The sequence below is a fragment of the Strix aluco genome, chromosome 19 (genome assembly GCF_031877795.1).
Source record: "Strix aluco isolate bStrAlu1 chromosome 19, bStrAlu1.hap1, whole genome shotgun sequence".
Taxonomy (NCBI): Eukaryota; Metazoa; Chordata; class Aves; order Strigiformes; family Strigidae; genus Strix; species Strix aluco.
In genome coordinates this window covers 11,539,153-11,560,052 of record NC_133949.1, presented here as the reverse complement: position 1 = coordinate 11,560,052, position 20,900 = coordinate 11,539,153, and the positions used below count along the sequence as shown (strand labels likewise).

The following is a 20,900-nucleotide window of genomic DNA, read 5'->3' as shown; positions in this document are numbered from 1 at the left end:
TTGTGTACATCTCTGGGATCTGTGAAAAGTTGTACTTCTAGAAGCTGAAGTACAGGGTGATCCTATGCCATAAAGGCACCTGCTGCTTAAAACAGCATGTTCAGTGGATGGGTAGGTATTTGCTGCTGATGCAGATAGTCAAACATCTACTCCAAAGTTAAGAGAACACTGAGAATTTGCAGGGATTTTTTTTTAATTGGGATTGTTTTGCATGGAGATGTTCACCTTTTGTAAATGCTGATTTCAGTTGCTTCAGGAAGAAACTTTTTTGATAAATGCTTATCCCTAAAAACCAAGCAAACATTGAAACTCAGCTGGCTGAACAGCGACAAGTATTAATGGTGATTTTATAATGAAGTCGTAGCTTTAAGGGTACTCTTGTAAGCTTTGTCTCCTATCTTCTTAAGCCATCAAAAGAATTATTTCACTTATACTTAATAAAAGCAAAAACTGTATATACCAGGTAACTTCTCCAGCAGCAGGAGCACTTTCTCGGCTTAAAAGGTTGCAGTCAAATTTTATGAAAGGTGTAAGATTCTATCCAGAGCGAGTAAAGGGGAAGTGAAGGTGAAATTGTTCTCCCTTTACGAGCTCTTGTGCTGTTACAATTCTTTGCTTAATGTTGTTTGTGAGTAGGTAACAACGGAAGCTGTAATTTCTAGTATTTAAAAGGCTTGAACAAGATTTGGTCTTTGGGTTTGGGGCCAAGTTGGTTGAATCTGCAAAAGAAAAAGCTGTTCTAGTTGCACATTCCCATGATTTCAGTGTAGTCCTGTGATTGTGTGGCTGGGGAAGGTGACTGGCCTGTTTCCTTCAGTCTTCTACTCCTAAATGATGATTTAAGAATTGTTGTTTCTTCATTTTAAAACTTTCATGACTGAGAGGAAAGCTGGAAAGGAGAATTCCCAAAAGCTCAAATTGGACTCAGCTTAACTCTGATTTTTAATTTCCCTCTCAGCCTTCCAGCAGTCACAAGATCAACTCATGACTTGATCTCAGTATACATAATGTATTGGAGGGGATGGGAGGTATTTAATTGTTGTAGGCACTTAAAAACAATTGTAGGTTAGGTTTGAAATGAGCATTTTTTAATATATTTTAAATAACTTCCTGGGGTAGGAAATGACAACCTGCTGTTGATGTGGTGATCTGAACTCCGTGACTCCTGTTGCTGGGGTCAGAAAGCTAACTGAAACAAAGATCCTTAGAGAAACAAGGGGGTGGGTGTTAAATGTGTTTGATTACAGTAGGATAAAAATAATAGTCAAATATGGTAAGTAGTCAACCTGGAGTCCTGCTGTGGAGGAGCAGCAGATGTCTATAAACAGCTTTTGAGTGTATCTAATCCTCAGTTTTCAAGGTAACATAGCAAGTAGTAGCTATTAAAAATCCAGCCAGCAAAAAGGCAATGGACTGAGTTTGGCTTTAAAAGCAAAGGTATGTTACCAGCTGCAGTGTCACCGACATAGTGCTCTGCAGCAGCCTGACATTCCTAGCTGCCTGCCTGGGCAAGGCCAGGCTGGTGAAGTTCTCTGGAGGCATAATTCAGGAGACCTGGCTGTAGCTACAGTCAGTGTTTGGGATGGGATTTTTGCTATTTCTAAAATTATTCTGACAAGGAGTCCTTTTGTCTCCTGCACTCATGTAAAATTTGTTCAAACACTACCTCAGGGTAGCATGGTTGGCATCAAGCGTGCCCAAACTCGTCCCATTAACTGGACAGTGAATGCAAGAGTATTGCTGTGGCTAAAAGCATGTTTGGGTTAATAAAATAACTTTTCAATATTTATTAAATAGGATGTTAGTGCATAGAGATGTTAATACTTGCAAGGGAATTAGCTTAAGACCTAAGCATAAGCACATAGTCATGTTTGGTGTCTTTTTGCAGTGATCAGTCTTGAAGATCATTGAGTACAGCCTTCATCTCCATCCTGAGTCCCCTTGTCTCTGCACAGTCTGGGGATTGCTGTCTCAAAAGAGACAAATGTTCCGCTCAGATCGACCTCAACAGCATTACTAGTCCTGTGGCTAGCAATTTCTAGATAGCTTCTTGTGTTAGGTTTCTGCTGTTTATCTTTTCTCACTGATGAGATATGGGATATATATTAAGGTAAAGGGGAACATGCAGAAGAGACTTGCAGTAGGACAGCAGGAGTGACTAGTGCTTGTTGAGCAGAGGCCATGAAGAGCAACGAGTCTAAAACATCCTCCAAAGAGGCAGAGAAATGAGTTTCAAACAGGAGCTTAAACTTGTAGGTAGGTACATCAAGATAATCATACTTAAATAATCTGTCTGGTTGCTGACCTGTTCGTGCTCTTTAAGATCTAATACCACAGAGGACTGTGATTGCATGGACTCAAGTCTCACAGACAAGGGAGAGGAAGTGTGTGAAAATGTTGTTTAAACTTCAACCTGCTCTACAGAGCAGTCAAACGACATGACAAGTCTGCGCTCGCCACAGGACTGTTTCTGCCAGCACCATCTTGGAATGAGGAGTTTTCTGCTTTGTGAATTAGCAGAACGCGCTTAAAGCTTTTCTCCAAGAGATGGAAAGAGCTGTTAGATGTGCAGAGAGTTCATGTGTGCTCTGCAGTTATCCTTGGAAGATGCTTGAAACAGTGTTTTCTGGCAAACTCTTGTACTGATGCAAAGAGGAATGGTTTGTGTTCCTACCTGAAGAAAGTACTTGGGTATAGCAAACACAGACCTAATTTTTATAAAGACTTCTATCTGTTACTAAAAAACACAACAAATTAATACTGCAAATACCTGAAACTGAACAAATAGGTGAAAACCAGCTTGGCTTCTGGAATTTTTTTCTCACACCGAAGTCCTGCTCTGGGGGAAGCCCAGGAGGGTCTGTGTACCCTGCCATAGCTGTGACTGTTCTTGCTGTTTATGGGTGAGATCTCCAAACCCCTGACGTGGGTCCAAGTTCTTGATCTGGGCTCCCTGATCAAGCCAGTCCTTGCTGCCTGTCTAACTCTTGGCTAATGGGACTAAGACAGAGTACTGCATAAGCAGATGTCCTGAACAGTCTATTTATTACATTTATTACCTTCATAGCTACCTTCTAGACATTTTTATTAGGCTATCCGGAGTCTGTACCGCTAGCCAGCCTGCGCATTTCTCCTTCTGTTCCCAGACCTGCTGCTGCCGCGCGGAATACACTCTTAATGGAGCATCTGTGTTAACAGTCTCTTTGCATCATCTCAATGTTGGTAAAGCTTACCTAAAATACATGTGTATTGAGCTTTGAGTTGTTTACACCAACTGTTGTACTGACATTCAGGTTTTGTGTGTTCGGTGCCAAGGTTGCAAGGATTCAGCATCTTTGTTTTGCTGACAAACAACATCTCCAGGGTCCGGGGCAGCAGCGGTGCCGCAGTCTGCGTTGGATTTGCTGTTGGGATCTGCCAGTCGCTTTCTGGGTTTGTGTTTTAAATGGTGCCTCTGTTTCCACACTGTGAATTTACCAGTTCTGTGTGCCTTGAAACAGCTCTGGTTGTTGAAATGCAGTATTTGAGGCTGCACAGTAACTGCTGCGTATAAAATTGGGTAAGCTGTATACCTAGCAAGGCTGCTGGGGACTTCAGAGGAATTCTTTGAACTTTTGGTCAGACTAAAGTCCGTTTGCTTAGGTAAAGCTGAGGAGCCTGTCATTGCCTTCAGGTGCCATAGAAAGTGATAAGGTCCTGCTCGAAATCTGGGGTTTGTTACCTGAAAATGTTCTCAAAAAGTGCTTGTCCTCCCCTCTTCAGGTGGGGGTGGGACGGTGGTGTTTAAAAAGGAAAAAAAAAAAAAAACCCAACCCAACACTTCTTGCAGCTTAAGTATGCTTACCTTCTGGTTTGGTTTTTTTTAGTCAAAATAGTTCCTTCCAGGAGTGAACTGGGAAGGAAAGCAAATCAGATTATTGCCATGATAACACTAGGATGTGCCAAGATGCCTGAAGGTTTCAAACTGTGAGTAAATACCTTTGTTTTAGGAGCGGAAGACCATGGTCTGATGTAGGAGCTTATGGTTTATAACAGTGTAAAAGTTGTTTTTCGAATAGTAAGTGGAATTTGTGCATGAGTTTCCTTGTATGGGGCAGCAGCTCACTAAATTTTAAGCCAACTTGCTTGATTTTTCTAAGCTTCTCTCCACCTGAGGGTTATGGCAGATGTGTGCTATTCCCTGGGAGAGAGGGGGGAGTGATTCTGTAAAACCGAATTGACTGCACTTCAGAAGGCTCATTTACAGTCCAGATTGAGGTGTGTGAATCTGCAGCATCCTGTGTCTGTTGTGACTTTGGGAGATGTGTATCATCACCGTTTGGTGCTCCTATGGCAGGCTCCTGACACTTCTGGTTATCCTTAAAGCCTATCACGTGTTATGAGAGAGACTTCCAAAAAACATGCGCTGTGAGTTCTAACAACTAAACCTTGCTTGTGCTTCTTTTGCTTGCTGCTGCAGCTGCTAAACATTTATTTTGTTGGTATCTGAAAGATAGCTGGATTTTCTAATGGGTGTGCAAGACAGTTTGTTAACTCCAGATCTTGAGTAAGAGGGGACTGTCTGTGTGGTGTACAGGAAAGCTTGTTTATCCATGCTGGAGATTACTAAGCTCTTGTAGTATGAACCTTATCTTTAGAATGTGTTTCCTGAATCCATCTTTCTGTCTTTCCTTTCAGTGACAGCTTAGCCTCTCTGTGGCATTTACTACAGCTGCTTGTGGAGAATGTAATACCGAGATAAAGAACAGTTCTGTTAATCTGCCAGCCCTGCTGACCACCAGAAAAAGTTCTGTGGGCCACACATCATGGTTCATTAAAGTGGGTCTGTGGTCTTCATCTTTGAATACCAGGTGTTTTATCACCAAACTGTGAGCAAAGGTAGCACTTGTAGTAAAATCTGATTTTTATTAGTAACAGGTATCTGTAGGGCTAGTTCACTGCAAGGTCTGTCTGTGGCTGCAACATGTTCAGTCCAGTCCAGTTACATACCTGTGGATCACAGTAACATGTAAGATGACTTTAGGTGTGATCTTCAGGCTGAAGGATCAAGCAGACTAATATTGTTGCACTCTCAAATTACCAGGTAAACATATGATGCTATAGCAGGGAGCTCACTCGAAATATGAATGCTTATGAAAAGGTTCTTTTAATTTGTCATTCTAAGCATGTGAAGAGAGGAGAATGAGGAACAAAGCAAAGACAAACTGGGAAGTAAAAGGATTGGAGATGGGTCAGATCATTCAGCTACCGAAAGGGTCCGCTCGGCACGGAGCAAGCCCGGAACAGCTGCCCCCATTGTGCTCCTTCAGAGGTTAGCGAAGGGAGGGGTTGCCCAGGAGGTGCCCTAAGGATTCCATACGTGCTTGTGCCTCCTGCTGAGCATGAACCGGGTGCTCTAAGCTAGAGGAATCTAAGTTAAGAAAAGATTCCTGTCGTAGATGGAAAGGGAAACTCCAAAATAGCCATTCTGGTCCCCTTCCTGGTAGGGCACCTTCACAACGCTTCAATGTTAAACATGAATCCTCGGAGATTTCAGCTTTGCATGGATTTCAGGCATTTAAATGTATTTTGAGAATCTGGGCCAGGGTTTTGGGACTTGTTGCCGTTCGGTTCTTTGGCATCTTTGCATCAAAAACATTCCTTGATAAAATTAGGGGGGTGTTCTTGACAGTTCTGAGGATTTAAATCTTTCTTTTCCATAGGTCACTGAAGTACCACATCACCTATTTTATGACCTCACATATGTCATTCGGGCATGTTTCTTCCTTGCTGGACTTAAAGCAGTGCTGTAACAGTTTGTAAGGGTCTGGATTAACTTTTGTAGAGATGTAGGTGTTTGCATGGAGAGCATCTTGCTGTGCAAATAGGATGCATCATAGTTTTTGCATCAGAAGAACAAGGTTCTTCAGTGTTCCTCTTGAAATGCTTGAACGCACATGGAAGGCAGCTCTCCAGAAAGCAGGAGGCAGTGGGAGAAGATGTTTCAGGAAAAGTTGTGTCTCAGCGCATTACCCTGTCAAACATTAGTGTGGCCTGTTGAGAGACCAGAGTGATAGATGTTGCTGCTTGTGTCCCTTTTTCTACCCCTGGTGGCACCGCTCAGGTCCCTTCAGTCTTCTTTGCTTCTGCCTCTGTAAAACGGGTGTAATTGAGCATTGACCTCTTTGTGTCAGACCCTCTAAGATTTAATGATAAGTAAACTATACAATGATTGGGTGTGGGGTTTGTGAGGGAAGGGTTTAATGAAGTGATAAGATTGCAAAATAGGTGTTGAATTCTCAACTAAGAAGCCTAATCATTGATCATGATGGGCAACTGACCAAACCAGCTTTAAAAGCAGGGGTTTGTTCTCTGTGATGCTTATCAACCTACCCCTTCGCCTGTCTGATTTCTTTGCTCAAGAACTGGAAACAGAAATACTCTTTGACAGCTTAAATAACCAAATTGAGAACGTGGCTTCCTGTTCTGACTGGTTCTTCAGGATTCAAGTATAGTTTTTCGTGCTTTCCCTGTTCCTGCCTCCCCCCTCTCTCTTTTTTTTTTTTTTTTAACTAGATATGGGCTCCTTTATAATTACTTCGTTTAATTTCCCTTATTGTGTTTAATAAAGCTGGTGTATGTAAGCACTGCCTTGGTGGGTGGTATGCCTCTTACTCACTGGGAAAGCTTTGTTTCTTTATCTAATTCAGCCCTGCATGCATTGGCTTGTTTATGATCACTACTGCTGAAATGGCTTCATGTTTTCCTGATAAATTGGACTACATAACACAGTAGGCTTTGTCTCCCATGCTAAGAAAGGCCAGAAGACTTTTGACAAATGAACCTCTCCCTCTGAGGTAGGGAGGCAGCAGTAGGAGATGAGCGCAAGAGGTCCTGCTCTCAACGGATCGGTCTCTACCTGTTTACAGGTTTGCTGTGCTAATTTAAGGCTCTCCCCAGATAAATCATTTGTTTGGACTCTTAATCCACACACACTCATCTGTAGTCTCTGTTCATTCACAGAATCACGGAATGGTTTGGGTGGGAAGGGACCTTAAAGATCATCTAGTTCCAACCCCCTGCCATGGGCAGGGACACCTTCCCCATGACCAGTCAGCTCAAAGCCCCGTCCAACCTGGGCACTGCTGAAAGCCACATGTCCTCACAGCAACAGGATGAATTAACTGACCTCCCACCAAAAAAGCAGGGGCATCAGATCCTTTGACCCTCAAACAGCTGGAGTGTGGCACCATATTCTTCAAAACTATCTCTTTTTTCCCGTCAGACCTGATGCTGAGGCAGCTGTCTTGGTGGGGAAAGACTGAGTATAGCTGCTGGTGAGAAAAACAAAGCACTTGGCCCCACCTCTGCACACGGAAATGAACTTGCTACCTCTGCTCTCTCCAGCAGTGCTTGTGCAAGACTGGTGCTCGGCTGCGGGCAGGAACGTGTTGTTTTCAAAAATTCTGTAACTTTTCATGAACAGCAGCGGAAACAGCTGCCCAGCAGTAAAGAACAAACTTTCCATATGTGCAGTAAAGGTGGCTGAGCAGGCACTGCTGTAGCTCGTCACTCTGTGGGGGGAGAGGATGTGATGGTGGTGAGGGGGAGGTTTGTTTGCCTAATGCAGCAGTTTCACAATTTTTTTTTTTAAATCCCCTGAAAACATGGGTCCAGGTTCTACAGTGCCTTATCTGTTACACTGATGCTAATAGACTGAGGCCAGAATTCCTGTGCCTGACATGTCACTGTTCCCTTTACCCTGAACATGACTAATGTTACAGCTGTAGCACCTGCCACAGGTTTACCCTGCTGTGTTGGAGGAAGAGGAGAACATTCCTTGCTTTTGCAGAGAGTACCTGGACTTCAGTCCAAACAGATTTATAATAATACCCAACCCTTCATACCCATTGGAATAAGTTTCTAGAGAAACTGTGGCAATATATTGCTTTCATTAGGGCTCTTCAAAAGGTGAGAACTGAGAGGACCAGAGAAAGTGTTGCTGGCAGACATATTCTGAAATGAAAAGAGGTCACCGGGTCCCAGTGTAGGCTAAGAATTGAACATGCCTAACAAGACAGTCCGTGCTCCAGATTTAATAATTTTAGAATGTGAGCAGACACTTAACAAACCCCTGTGGGATAGGAGTGGGTGGAATATGGTGACACCCACACCTTTGTGTGGTCTGACAAGAAGCAGCAATTCAGCCTTAAACTGTTGATCTTGGATGGAAACATTAGCTTGATTAATGCCCTCTTTGCATGTGGACTGTGTACTGACAGGACTCCGTGTCCAGCTGTAAGCATGCTTTCTGCAAGTGTCAAATCCGTGCATGCTAATGCAAAACCTGACTAGAGTGCTTCATGCATTTTTTACCGGTGACCTATGTACCAAGGCCTCAGCTGTACAAGGAGAATCCCATTTGCAAGCTGCTAGCCCTGTGCAGGACACAGAATGACTCTATTACATCACTGCAAGATCAAAACGTGTTAAAATGCACAGGGAAAGTAAGGCAGCTGAAGTTACTGGAGCAAGCTACTGTGACCGTATAGCTTTGAGATGCAGACACTGAGGGAGATGAAGATTGTATGAATAAACTATTTTCAGCCTTGTTGTCTGCCAGACAAAACACTGTAAGTCAATACAAGAGATTTGCGCATGCATGTTCTCCCTCCACCCCCTTAAATTTCCCTCCAGAGTCAGCTCTGGTGGGCATTCCCTCTGTTCCCTCCTCCCGAAGTGCCTCCCCAGATGTCCTTAGCACTTGTTGTAGGGTTTTTTGATGCTTCTGTAACTGTTGTAGCTGCTGGAGTGGCTGGCTTAGTAAAGGTTTGGGACGGATTTTTATTACAGTGTGTCTTGCAGGGTGTATGTAACTGTAGTTTATTAGTCTGTGTTGTGTTCAAAAGTTAAATGAAATCCTGCTGCCCAACAAGGACCGTGTTGTACCAAGTGCCGGGGTGGTGGTGTTTACCACTTGCCTCTGCAGCAGGCGGCATGGCCCTGCTAATCCTGTGATCTCCTGGGGAGCACAAAATGCCGACCAAAAACTCAGGACAGGCAGTGCCCTTTTTCCCCGAAGCAAAGTGTAATTTTGTGCACTGGGCTGGGAAGCACTTGAGACCCCAGACAGACTTATTTACATCTTGTCATACAGTGATTAATGGCTGTGCTCACATGCTCTATTGCAGCACAGTAGTGATTTAGACTGCTACCTGTCATCACTGCAATTTTGTGCACTTTAAATTCTTCATGTGTTTGTCCCAGCAGAGTGCACCTGCTTCCAGCAAGGAGCAGTTTCTTGGCTGTCTTGTGACCTGCTGCCTTCAATTCCATCTTGTGCATCCCCTCGGAGCCCCTTCTTTCAGCCTGCTCCTTGCTCCTGCATGCTGAGAGATCAGGTTATTGGGTCAGTACTTCTGCTCATGTCTAAATGAAGGATGCAGCTTTGAAAAGGAGTAGGGTTGTTCCTTAAATCTGATTTTAAAAAGTAGAATATGAAAATAACACATGCTATACAAATAGCGGGAACTGACATGCTAATATATCACTAACATGTAGCCTGAAGGCAGTGTCAGTCTCAGGCTGATATTTCAATCTTTCTGGCAACAAACCCAGGTTCAAATACCTTTTATTAGTGCAGATTTCAACAAATGAACTTACTTGAGGATTTCCTACTCCTGTTTCTTAAAGGTTTAAAAAGCAAAAAGCTGGGATATTTCTATCACTGTTTGGTCTCCTAGCATATGGAGATGCAGTACATGATTGTATTAATCCAGGACTAATTCATTTACAAATCTATTATCCATATGTTATGAGTAGCTGCTTTAAGAGTATTGACTGTAGTTAATCACTGCACTTGTTTGTAGCAGTTTTTAAGGGCTTGCCTTTGTAATGTTAGTTGCATGTGAAAAATCTGAAATCTGTCTGGACAGTATCTTGTTCCCGTAAATCTGGTCTCAAAAGAGCCCTCTAAGACCTAGTTTGATGTTTTAGAAGGCAGGCATTCTTTATTGCAGCACTGCATGGACAGGGGATCACTCCACCTAACGTGCATACACTAAAACAAAAGCTCATCCTTTATATACTTTAAAAACATGAATATTCATACATTTTCCAAGAAGTCTCTGCCTTTCCACCTATCTACTATATTTACATAATGCTGGCATTGCAACTACAGGTGCACGGGGGTCTCGGGTGGTTGTTGTTGGACGTTTGGGGACTTGGCCCCCTACTCCTTTTTCCCTTTTATGGTCACGTGTCTTCTGAGGACAACTTCTTCTCCTTGGATGTTTCCCATCTCAATTCTGCCAGGCTGTATCTATCCTCAAGGTTAGGATATCTTCTCTGTACACTTTAATCACTCAGGCCTTGTTAAATACAAAGTTAAACATTGTTTGGTAAAAGAATTTCTTAACATTTCCCCCCTCTGAGACTTCCAGCTACACACAACTGGGTACAACATGACCGTATGAGGTATAATGGCCTGCTCCACCTATCACAATTGTTACAGGCCTCAATTTGCAGGCAGCAACTGCTTGCAGGCATCAGTCTGAGTGCATTTAGTCTTCTGCAATGCTCGGATAAAGCCCTCAAGTTGTTAATTAGAACAGAAGTTCTGGGTTTGTTTTTCAGTCTATGAATGTGTGGTATGTGTTACTACCAAGTATGAGGTTCTTGCCAGTCTCTTGACCTCTGGAAGGATTGAGTTACCCTCCATTTCTCTAATGTCCTGATTTTTCCATTGCTTCTTGCAACTGACTTCATTTCTGCCTAACAAATGATTATATTTTTTTTGGCATCGCAGCAGGCTGGCACTGCATTTTCTTTACAGCTGTGAAGAACCATTACCAGAGATGTGTTCTTGGCTATATAAGATGACATTGCTTAAATTAATGCAACCAAACCATATTCTAGCAAAACTTGCAGAATCACAAATTGTACTGCTTTGTCCTTTTCTCTGAGTCCCTGAAGCAGGGATGGTTGAGACCTTTCACACAAGTGTCTGTCTTGCTCCATGAAGTCTCAGACCCTGAAGCAGTTGCCATCATGCTGTGTTTTTTTAAATCCCTCTCTGCTTCTCTGAAATTTTTAGTTCAGTTTTAGTTGGAAATAAACCCTAGACAAAACTTTCTTTTGGTTCTAGCTTACTGTCTGATCATAGGGGCAGTTCTGCAGTGATGCCCCGGGCAGTATTTTTTTTGCTGTTGAGTAGGTGTCATAAATAAGTAAATGTGTTTGAACTTAAATCTTCCACTGCCAGCTCACTTGTGCTTTGTTACTGGGTCTGAGCATGTGCCGTCCGCACCAGACGACTTAAAAATAGTGTATTTATGTCCCTCTGTGCTGGGATGTCTTGCATTCTTATGCGAAACAGAACTGAGCTAGCTGCTGAGGTTTCAGCTGATTTGCCACACTCCCTAGTAAAGCTGTTTGCTGGGTGTAAGGGCTGGCAAAGGCAGAGCTGGAAGAGCCAGTTGGTGCTTTGGGGCTGTTCTGGGTGTGGGATTGAGCAAGCTGCCCCCCGACCCTCCCCAGTGGAGAACGATATTAAGTTTCCCTTGTGCTGTACCATCTGCATTCCCAGCAGCCAGAGGACAAGATTTTTGTTCTAACGAACTTCCTTTCCTTTTCTCTTGAGGGGCAATGGAGCTAAAGATTAAATAGCACTGAAAGGCAGCTGCTTCTCTTCTCCTTTAGCAGAAAACAAGTTGTCAAGTCTCTAGATATGAAAGTTATTGCCAAGAACTATTTCCCCGTCTCCTGCAGGAAAGAAATTAAGGTCGTTTCCTAAGCACCCGAGTTGTCGCTGCCTTTTGCAAAAAAATCTTTTGATGTGCTGCTTCAAACCTAGTTTCAAAGTTTGCAGCTTTCCCCGGCTGTTCTGGCCTAAATCTAGGGAGGAAAAAAGAAGAAAAAAAAAAAGGGGGGGGGGAGAAAACCCCCCCCTCAAACCGATGGCCCCCTTCCCTCCCTCTCCCCCGCCCTCCGGGGGGAAGCGCCGCTCCAAGCCCAGTCCCCGCCGGACCCGCTCCCCGCCCGCTGCTCCCGCCCCGCCGCCACGTGCGGGCCGGGGGCGGGGCCGGGGCCGTTCCCGCCCCGGTGCCGGTCCCGCTCCTGCGCACTGGGCGGGGGGCGGCGGGAGCGCGGCGGCCGCGGGGCAGAGCGGCGGCGGCTTCCCCCCCCCCCCCCCCCCCCCCGCTCCCCATGCCGCGGGGCAGGGCGGCCGCCTCCGCGGACAGCCGCGATGATCCCCTACTTCTCCGACAACGCCGTGATCTCCCAGGGCGCCATCGCCCAGCTGTGAGTACCGGGAGAGACCGGCACCGACCGGCAAATCTCCCCCTCCCGCCTGCACCCCGGGTGCAGCGCTGCCTGCCCCGCCGGTCCCCCTTCCCCGCTGGGCCGGCCGGCCGCCCGGGCTGCGCCCTCCCCGTTCTCGGCAGCCGGTTCCGCCGCACGGTGCCTTCGGGCAAACTTTTTCCTGCCCGCGGAACCGGCACCGCACCCGGGAGGCCGCCGGCGGAAGCGGGGCTACGGGGGGCACCGGCACCGCAGCGCTGCCCGCTTCTCCGTTACCGCCGGTTTGCCTTTTCGTTGTTGTTGTTGTTTTCTTCCTCTCTACAAAAACTCTGCGTCCCGACGAAGTGCTTCGATGAACGTTAACAGCAGCTGCCCAGGAGAACCCGGGGCTGCGCGTCCTCTCGGTGGAGCCGCCGCTTCCCCGTGCCCGGTGCGGGTCCGGGCCGCAGCACACTCCCCTCGCCGCCCCCGGCAGACACGGAGCCGGGCTGTGCGCTGTCAGTGAGGTGGAAGCTTCCTGTGGGCATGTGCCTTGGCCCTCTTTGGGACTTAAAGTAGAGATTAGCCTCTTTATTTGATCTCTTGTTTTGGTTTATCACAAGGTGGCAGATAAGGGCTGCGGATTTGAGGTTGGGTTTTTTTCAGGTCGGTGCAGTAGGAGGACTGAGACCTTACAATTAGGACCTGCAGGTCCTGAGGGAGAGAGATGAGCTGATGCCGGTTTTTAAGTACTGTCAGTCTTGGGCAGCTATGAAGCGCAGAGAGTGTCTCTGTGCCCCGTACTAAGCCGCTTGAAAAATCAGTCTCTCCAGCTGCACACCACCCTTTGAAATGCAGATAGAAATAATCATTTAATTTGTAGACAATTAACAGTGACTGCCTGAGTTGTGGGGTTTGGCTGGAAGGATTAAGGAGGGAAATGGCAGCTATGGGGCAGTAGATAAGGCTTAGAGACATAGTCTAGTCATGCTTGATATTTCTTTAAAGAAGCCAAACGGCTGTTTTATCTCTTGGAAACATCATGAAAGGCTTCAAGATAGTAGGATAAAATGCTGGGTCCCACCTGGAGCTGTGTTCTTGTCGCATCGAGCTGCCTTGCACTTTAGGTCTTTAGTAGATACCCCTGCTTATGCTTGATATGGAAATAAGTCCCCGGACTCTGTGGCCTCTTTTTTTGAGCGTTAGCAATCACTGCTGTAGTTGGTAATCAGTTTAGTTAAGTCTCTCTGAGCCCAAAACGCTTGTAATTAGTCATTTTTTTCCTGCTCGCAGTGTTGCCTGTAAACATTAGGGCTGTCTCTGTGGTTGCTGATAACGTAGTTTAACAGGAGTGTACCTGAACTGTTCTGTGGAAGCAAGGATGCAAATTAGATATGCCCTGGGCTTTGGGAAGTGACTGATTCTGGAATTGTGGAGAAAAAACCCTACCTACTATAGGCTGAAACATTTCCTTACAGCTTGAGATGATTTACTAAGCTATATTAGGTAGCTAGGTAGCGATTTAAGTGCTTCTAAGATGTTTGTTTTATGCGCTGCTCAAACACTTAACCTGCAGCTTGAGACTGTAAGGAAAGGGATCGAAAGAAGGGGGAAATACGCCTCGACTCTGCTCCCTCAGTTGCATATAGCCCTGCGGTCTTGTATCTAGTAGTAGTTTAAATGGCCACTTGGTTGGAAGGACCACCCTTTCCTTTTCTGGGGAGAGAGATAACTGAATTATCAGGGGAGCTTACGCTGTCCTTTGCCTCCTGGAAGGAAAGATTAATAAGCATGAGAATGACAGAGCTTTTGGCCCACGCATAAGCGTTCGCACAAGGCTGAGCGCTGGATTCTCAAATCAGGGCGGTGCTGTGGCTTTCAGGCTGGCATAATAAAGACCTGTTTTTATTAAAGTTTATACTCCTAATTACAAGTTCACAAAGGCTGATTAATATTGAATGTCCTTATTTCATTGTGGGCAAGACCTAAAAATCCAGATTTTGTTGTTTTGCTGTGCTAAAAATGTGTTCTCTGTGGAATGGGAAGGGCAGTAGTGACCCAAACGTTATCAGAAACTTCTGTTTCAGTGTATCCTTTAGTAGATGTATTTGGCTCATCAGCTCTGACTTTCAGAGATCAGCAGAAATTACTCTTGTGTTGACGCTTTTAGTCAGTAATGTAGTCAGCTGGTCTGGGTCTAACTCATTTCAGGTTCACAAGGATTCAAATAATGTCTGAGACTTGTGTTTATCAAAATGCTCAGAATTTATATTTGTAACTCATTCCAGAAAGTCTTGCTACTCTCGTTGAACCTAGTGGGAATTCTGCTGATTTACTAGTTTATTTGTGTGTAGGATTCAGACTTTACTTTGGTCCACTAAAACTCTAAGGCAGCTGATGGAAAGATAGAAAAAAGCAAAACTTCAGACAGTCTGCAGATACCAAAGAATTTTTAACAAAAGAAACCTGGAGGAATTGCCACAGATCAGTTCTTCCTGCCTGCAGTTGCTTCCTCTGCCTTTGGCCAAGTTTTAGGTATCTCATTCATTGCTGGTGCCCCTGAAGTGTTTTTTCCGTGTCCCTGTGATAATGCCGGATTCCTCTGTCACTCAGTTTTCCTCTTTATCTCGGTAGCAAAGCAGGATTATCCAGCGCTCAGGGTGCTCGCTTGGGATTTGGGAAGACCCAGCTCTTGCTCCCTGCTGCGCCACATCCTTCCTGTGCGACCCTGGCCAAGTCCCCCCAGGCCAGTGTTCAGCACAGCAGCGGGTCCTGAAGATGCAGATGGATGCTTAGCCTTTCTTTTGAACCTGAGAATTAACCGTCTAGCTTTGGTGTCCACATCCCTCTGGCATTTTTGTGCATTTTTTTGTGTGTCTAAATACTTCTGTCTCTGCTTCAGCTTCCTTTCTGCAAAGCAACAGTGAGAGCCCTCCCTGGACTCACGTTGAGCACGTGTTAAAGCACTCGGGTACTGTTTACTACTTCATCCTCCAACACTTTGGGAGCCAGATGGATCTAAAAACATGAATATGCTTGCTACTTTCCATGGTTCTTGTACTTGCTTTCATACCAGTCTGTTTTTTATTATGTTAACTGATAGTTTTTATAAGTATTTTAAACTTGTGAAAAAAAAAAAAAAAGGAGCTAGAATAATTTCTTCACAGTGTTGTGGGTATATCTTGGAGCTCTTAAAAAAAAAAAAAAAAAAAAAAAAGGAGGGGAAGTAAAACCCACAAGTTAAACAGAATTATTTTCAGCAAAAGGTTAAAGGTAGCCACAAAATGTTCTTGCAGACTTGGCTTAGCAGCCTATTGCTCTCTCACATAATCAGTTTTCCTTTAAGTGACAACCCTCCTTCTGCGTAGTGTGAAGAAACAACACTTTACAATGCAAGAGGAAGTTACAGGCTGTGCAGGTAATTACAAACTGTACGCTAAATTACAACACTGGGTAATTCAGGCTCACTGTACTGCCTCCTCCTCACTGCAACCTGTCTTTGTGCTCAGCCTGTCTTGGCCCTTGTCCTCCCCCACCCCTTTCATTTACCTTTGTCATGCGGCCGTGGCCTTTATGCTAGGAAATTTCATGACCATCTAATTTTAAATTACGCCAAGTGCCAAGCCAGGAGCTTAGGTGTGTGGCTGCTGTTGCCATTGTTTGGAGAGCTGCTGATTTATTTATTTATCATATGTGAAACCTTACAACCTTTTTATCTGCTCACGATGTTATTGCTGCCAAAAACCTTGACCGTTTAGCAATTACACTGCAGTCGTCCAAGCAGTGTGTTATTGAAAATCTTTAATTGCCTCTGTGCCATTGTAAGTGCTGTAGCTTTGTGAGTATTTTACCATTGTGCTAAGAGTCAATGGTATTTAAGAGTTGACGAGGAGATTCTTGCAAAGAGCTGCTCAAAAGACTGGAAGATCAGCAGAGTGATTCCAGTTACCGCTATCGGCTCTGGTTGAGGTTGCATTATGAGCTGGGGGTCACCCTGGTTGGAGGTACTTGAAGTGTGGAAGCAAGTTGATTAGCTCTTCATCTCTTGTAGAGGCTGGGAGGATCAGTACGAACTGTTGCAGTTCTGTTTTCCATTTCAGAGTGTATTATGTGCTCAAGGTTTGGATGACTGCAGAAGACAGCCTCGTACTCCACCAAGGACGCGATGGGAATGTGCAGGCGGGGAACCTGACCCCTTACCCTTCCTGCCCACCCCTCCGTGCAGCTGAGCTCCCCCAGCACAGTCAACGGGCTTCCTGTTGACTGAGCGGAGTCGTCGGGGATTTCTCGTCTTTTTTTATTTCTTTGCTGATTGTGATAACGCAAATGCAATGCATAAAAGGCCTTGTAGTAGCCACTGATTTTTAAAAACTCTATGCAAATAAGTTGTGATAATTGTCTAAAAGTAGTATGCTGTGTGTTCAAGTTGATCATTAACTAAGCCAGGGCTGTATTGTTCATAACTACTTTTCCTGTTTGGCTTTTCCTTTTATTCCCCTGGAAGCTATGGGTATTTGTCTCACCGATCCTTCCTGGTAGGGGGTTGGAAGAGAGACAGAGATGGTCATCGGACGTAAAATCAAAACTTGAGCAGCAAAGGAGTGTTTCAAGGACAAACCCCCCACACACCGTCACCTGTTTTTCAGTGATATGTTTTAGTTAGGAAGCCCACGCTGCTGGGCTGCCAAGTTCATGTTTTAAAAGTCTGTGAATGTTAGAGTTGCCTCTGAGATTCTGGGTTTTCTTGAAACTTCTGCAGATGTTCCTGTCTTCAGAAATGCTTGGGATTTTTCTAAAGGCTACAAAGCAGAAGGACCTGAGTGTGATTATCAGCAGAAAAGGACCTTTTGGGGCCAGTGAATAGGCTGGCTGGGATTATTTTGCAGGACTGTACTTCCTTGTACCTTTATCACAGCGCCCCTGGCTAAAATATTACTTCATTGTTTTTAAAACAACTTCAGGGTAACTTTCTTGAAATGTTGATTCTAACTAGTGTTCATGGGGTCAAAGAAAGTTTAAAATTCTGCATCCCGTTCTGCAATAGGCTCTAAAGAGTTGCTGTCTCCTCTACATCGGTCTGACAAACAGCATTTAAATTTTCAGCCTGTATGGGCTTAAAACTAGTTCAGCAAATATTTTTTCTGCAGTGTAATGGATGTAATGTGTACAGAGCAAATCTGCAACTTGAGTTTCCAGCCATGGTGTTTTGTAGTAGCTGACTGAAGACTCTGTTTCCACAAACACATGGAGTAAAATTCACTCCTGGCATGAATTCTGAATGCTTGTGCTTTTGCTGAAGTGTTCAGAAGACACCCCTTTGCTTTGCGTGTGCACCTGGGCCAGAGCTTGAATTCAGCAGCTTGGGAAGTAGCTGGAGACTGGCAGTAGTTGTTCTGCAGCCACCTATTGCTGTGTTGTGTAGGATTAACCGAGTGCTTTCTGACAGAGAGAAGCCATCTGGTTCAAGGACATCAGCCCACAGATAAGAGAGGCTGAGGAAAAGAAAAACCTGTAGAGATGAATGATAAAATTAACCCATGCCCCAGTGTTCGCAAGGGCTGGGGGTACACAGGAATCCAGCCGTGAGATCTCTGTGCTAGGGTCGGCACTTCTTGGCATTGGCAGCTTTTCAAATTTGGGCATTTCTAGGTATATTAAGGCCACAGGCTCCTCATTCAGTGCATTTTCCTGTTTACCCAGTACTTATCTGGCCCTCATCAACATCGTATTCAGCCCTTTGGGGTCTCTGGGTTTATTTGTAATAAGCCATTTAAGAAGTATGTTTTTTCTCAAAACACCTTTGTTACAAGTAGGCTAAATCCACAGACTGCTGAACCATAAATGATTTAGTCCTTTCTTTTAAACAAATGATCTTTGTCACTTAGTAGTGAAGTCCTTGGTTTGTTCACACACTTCTCACAATGGCTTAATGAGGTCCATATTGTCCCACCAGCCTGGGCTTTCTCCTGCCTGTGATCTCCTCAGAAACTGCAGTTCTGGATTTGGTTCACACTCTTTTAAACTTCCAGCTTTTCACTAGAAAAGTGCAAATTTGTTGCATCTGAATTTTGCAGTATGGCTCTTGTGGAGGCACAGAGACGAACTGAAGTTCATCCCTTGGTCCAGGATGGGTTGGGACCCCTGCACCTGCAGAGGACTGTTGAGACGAGTTGAGCTTAGACTGAAGCTGTACACCAGGGTTATTGTCTGTCGCAAACTGTGCTGTATTTCCTCTCCCTGTGCTTTGTTTGCCAGTGTGAAGAGAACAAATCTGCTTGTCTGAGCCTCGTGTTGCCCTGCAGCCTCCGTTCTTACAGCATCCAAACGGGATGCTTTGGAGGGGGCTGTTACCTGTGTCTGGGCTCAACCACCTCCAGCTCGTCGAGATGGCAGCCAGCGGATGGGCATGGGCACCCGTATTCTGGGTGTGTTGCTGATGTTTCATGAGAGACTCCGAATGGCAAGTGGGACTGGAGGAGCATCATTTTGATTAGCAAATGATAAAATTTACCTTTGTCAGGTCATAATTTAAGGGGGAACCTCATTTGCACAAAGGTACAGATGGGAAAAGCTATCATTAGTCTTACCCCTTTGTCCTCTAATACTTAGCCTGTTAGTCTTCTGCTTGCTTTCTGCAACTCTGCTGGATTAAAATGAACCCAGAATTGTTTTCTTTTCTTTTTTTTGGTTTTGTTTTGGGTTTTTTTTAAGGCTCATTGTGTGGTGGTGTGTTGAAGAGTTTGTCACTGGCTTTTTTGTTGTTGTTAGGGTTGTTTGTTTTTTTTTCCTTTATTTGCTTTGAAAGAGATAGAGAAATCAAAAAACAAATGCAAAGCGGAACAGCTGCATTCCTCTGTGTTGCAAAGACTGAAAGCCTAAATAAAAACAAACAATTTGTCAGCACCATTTCTAGCCCTCCTGTTGGTTTGCCACGATGAGAAAGTTGTAAGAAAGCAAACAGGGGAATATTCATGTGCCTTGTTAACAAGCAAGGGTGACGAGCACAGAATAAACATCCATCCCAGAGCTGCGTGATGTGTTCAGCGCGTACATGGGAGCAGGGCCAGGGCATATTGCTCAGCTGTCCCTGTGAATGCCGGGGTGGGGAAGCAAACCCGGGAGCCCCTGTTTTGGAGAGCAGCATCTGCTCAGGGCATAAAGGAGATAAGGCAGGACATCACCCAGCTTCCCAGCACAGTCACCAGAGCAAAATGTTGATGCTGTCGTAATGTTAAGGAGTTTTTTGTCCTTAGTTCCTTCAAGCACATCATGAAATGTTTTATGAGAGGCTCTCTAGCTTGAAATTAAGCAAATATCTGTTCTAGAGCCTTTTTAAAAGCTGTTTAAGAGCCTTTTCCCTAAAGTACACTCTGTTCTTGTTAGAGACTTCTCTGGGTCTGTGATACTCAGCAGTGTTTAGTATTCCGTTGGCCTTTCTGCTTTAATGTGTGGTTTTTAAAGGGGTTTGCATGCTTTTAGGAAATACGAAGACCTGAGTTAACCACTGAAAACTGGCTGCCAAGCTGCCTAAAGTGCTAATTCTGATGAAATTTAGCACCTGACTTTTGCAGGGATAAACACATCTGGAATCTCTACTCTTCAGAGTTCAAGCTCTTGTAAATTAAAACTTTATTTAACGTGTTTTCAGTCTGAGCCTTAGCCAGCAAAACCTTGCTGGGTTTTTATGTTGAGTTAGAAACTCCTTAAAACGCATTTTGAAATTAAGCACTGACATCTCCTTTAGCTGAAAATCACATTAAGGTGCTAAAAGAGTAAGTTAATTTGCAGCTGTACTGAGGAATCACAAATGCAAAACCGCAGGGTGATGCTTCAGGATGATGCAGGTTACTGTGTTTCCCTTTTATTTACTTTTTTTGTGAGTAGGTATCATGAAGAGTGAATGGTTCAAATGGTACTGCTTCCCCATTTTTATTTAAAGTATCTGTATAAAAATGTTGCAATTCTTAGGAACAGTTTGAAGAAGTTCACTTAATTGCTACTTAGAAATATCCCAGTTCCTTTTGCCTCTTGGACTGCCCTTCATTTCAGCCTTTATTTAAGTTGGGAGATGCTACAGTGGTGGTAGACATCCCACAGTCTGTCAGCTTCTGTTTAAAGTGACGTATGGTGAGTGATTAATGGAAATTATTTCAGGAATAAAGGGCTCCTGGTAAGCTGATCCCTATTCAGAGCACCAGAAGAAAAAGCAGTCACAAGGGATGTTGTCTCCAGGAAGAACTTGCTACATCCGCGGGGGGAAGAGTTGGATTGGAAAGTGATGCTGAGTCTGCATTTTGAAATGCATCATAATTATATCTCGTGGTCTGATTTGGAGAGCTTTTCCTGATGGCTCCGGAGACTGATTGTCACTTACACCAGCAAAACGTTGGAGTGCTTTTCTTGGCTTCTGCCGGGGTAGGTGTGCTCTGAGCACCAGGGGACAAGGCAGCGTGTCACCTCTGCTGGGGGAGCAGGCTCTCTTTAAAGGCTGAGTTACCCCATTCCCAGAGTGTTGGGTTGGTTAACCCAAAGTGAAGCTGTATTTCTTCGGTTTGCAGCTTTCAGTTGCATCTGAAGTTTGTATTAACCTTACTTATGCTAAGCACAGTCCTTTTAAGTGTTGCCTTGGGTTGAAGAAA

General features: G+C 44.6%; 1 protein-coding gene and 1 long non-coding RNA gene across 8 annotated transcripts in view; both read left to right on the top strand.

Annotated features, from left to right (window-relative positions):
* SSH2 (slingshot protein phosphatase 2) overlaps positions 1 to 20,900 on the top strand; it is a 105,030-nt gene that overhangs the window by 36,493 nt on the left and 47,637 nt on the right. Inside the window, exons 1-2 of one of the 7 annotated variants that reach the window (XM_074845439.1) lie at positions 12,181 to 12,282; positions 18,517 to 18,816. The exons of 3 other annotated variants lie outside the window; for them this stretch is intronic. Coding sequence is in view for 2 of the 4 variants with exons in the window: in XM_074845434.1 (XP_074701535.1) it covers positions 12,227 to 12,282 (56 nt within the window). In the remaining 2 variants the exon portion in view is untranslated. Of the gene's footprint in view, positions 1 to 9,350; positions 9,389 to 12,170; positions 12,283 to 18,516; positions 18,817 to 20,575; positions 20,677 to 20,900 lie in introns of those variants that run through there. 3 more of the 7 variants (XM_074845437.1, XM_074845434.1, XM_074845440.1) reach the window with 3 other exon arrangements.
* Positions 12,802 to 17,533, top strand: LOC141932229 (uncharacterized). The gene is made up of 2 exons (XR_012625777.1): positions 12,802 to 16,265; positions 16,362 to 17,533. It is a non-coding gene; the product is annotated as an uncharacterized LOC141932229 (long non-coding RNA).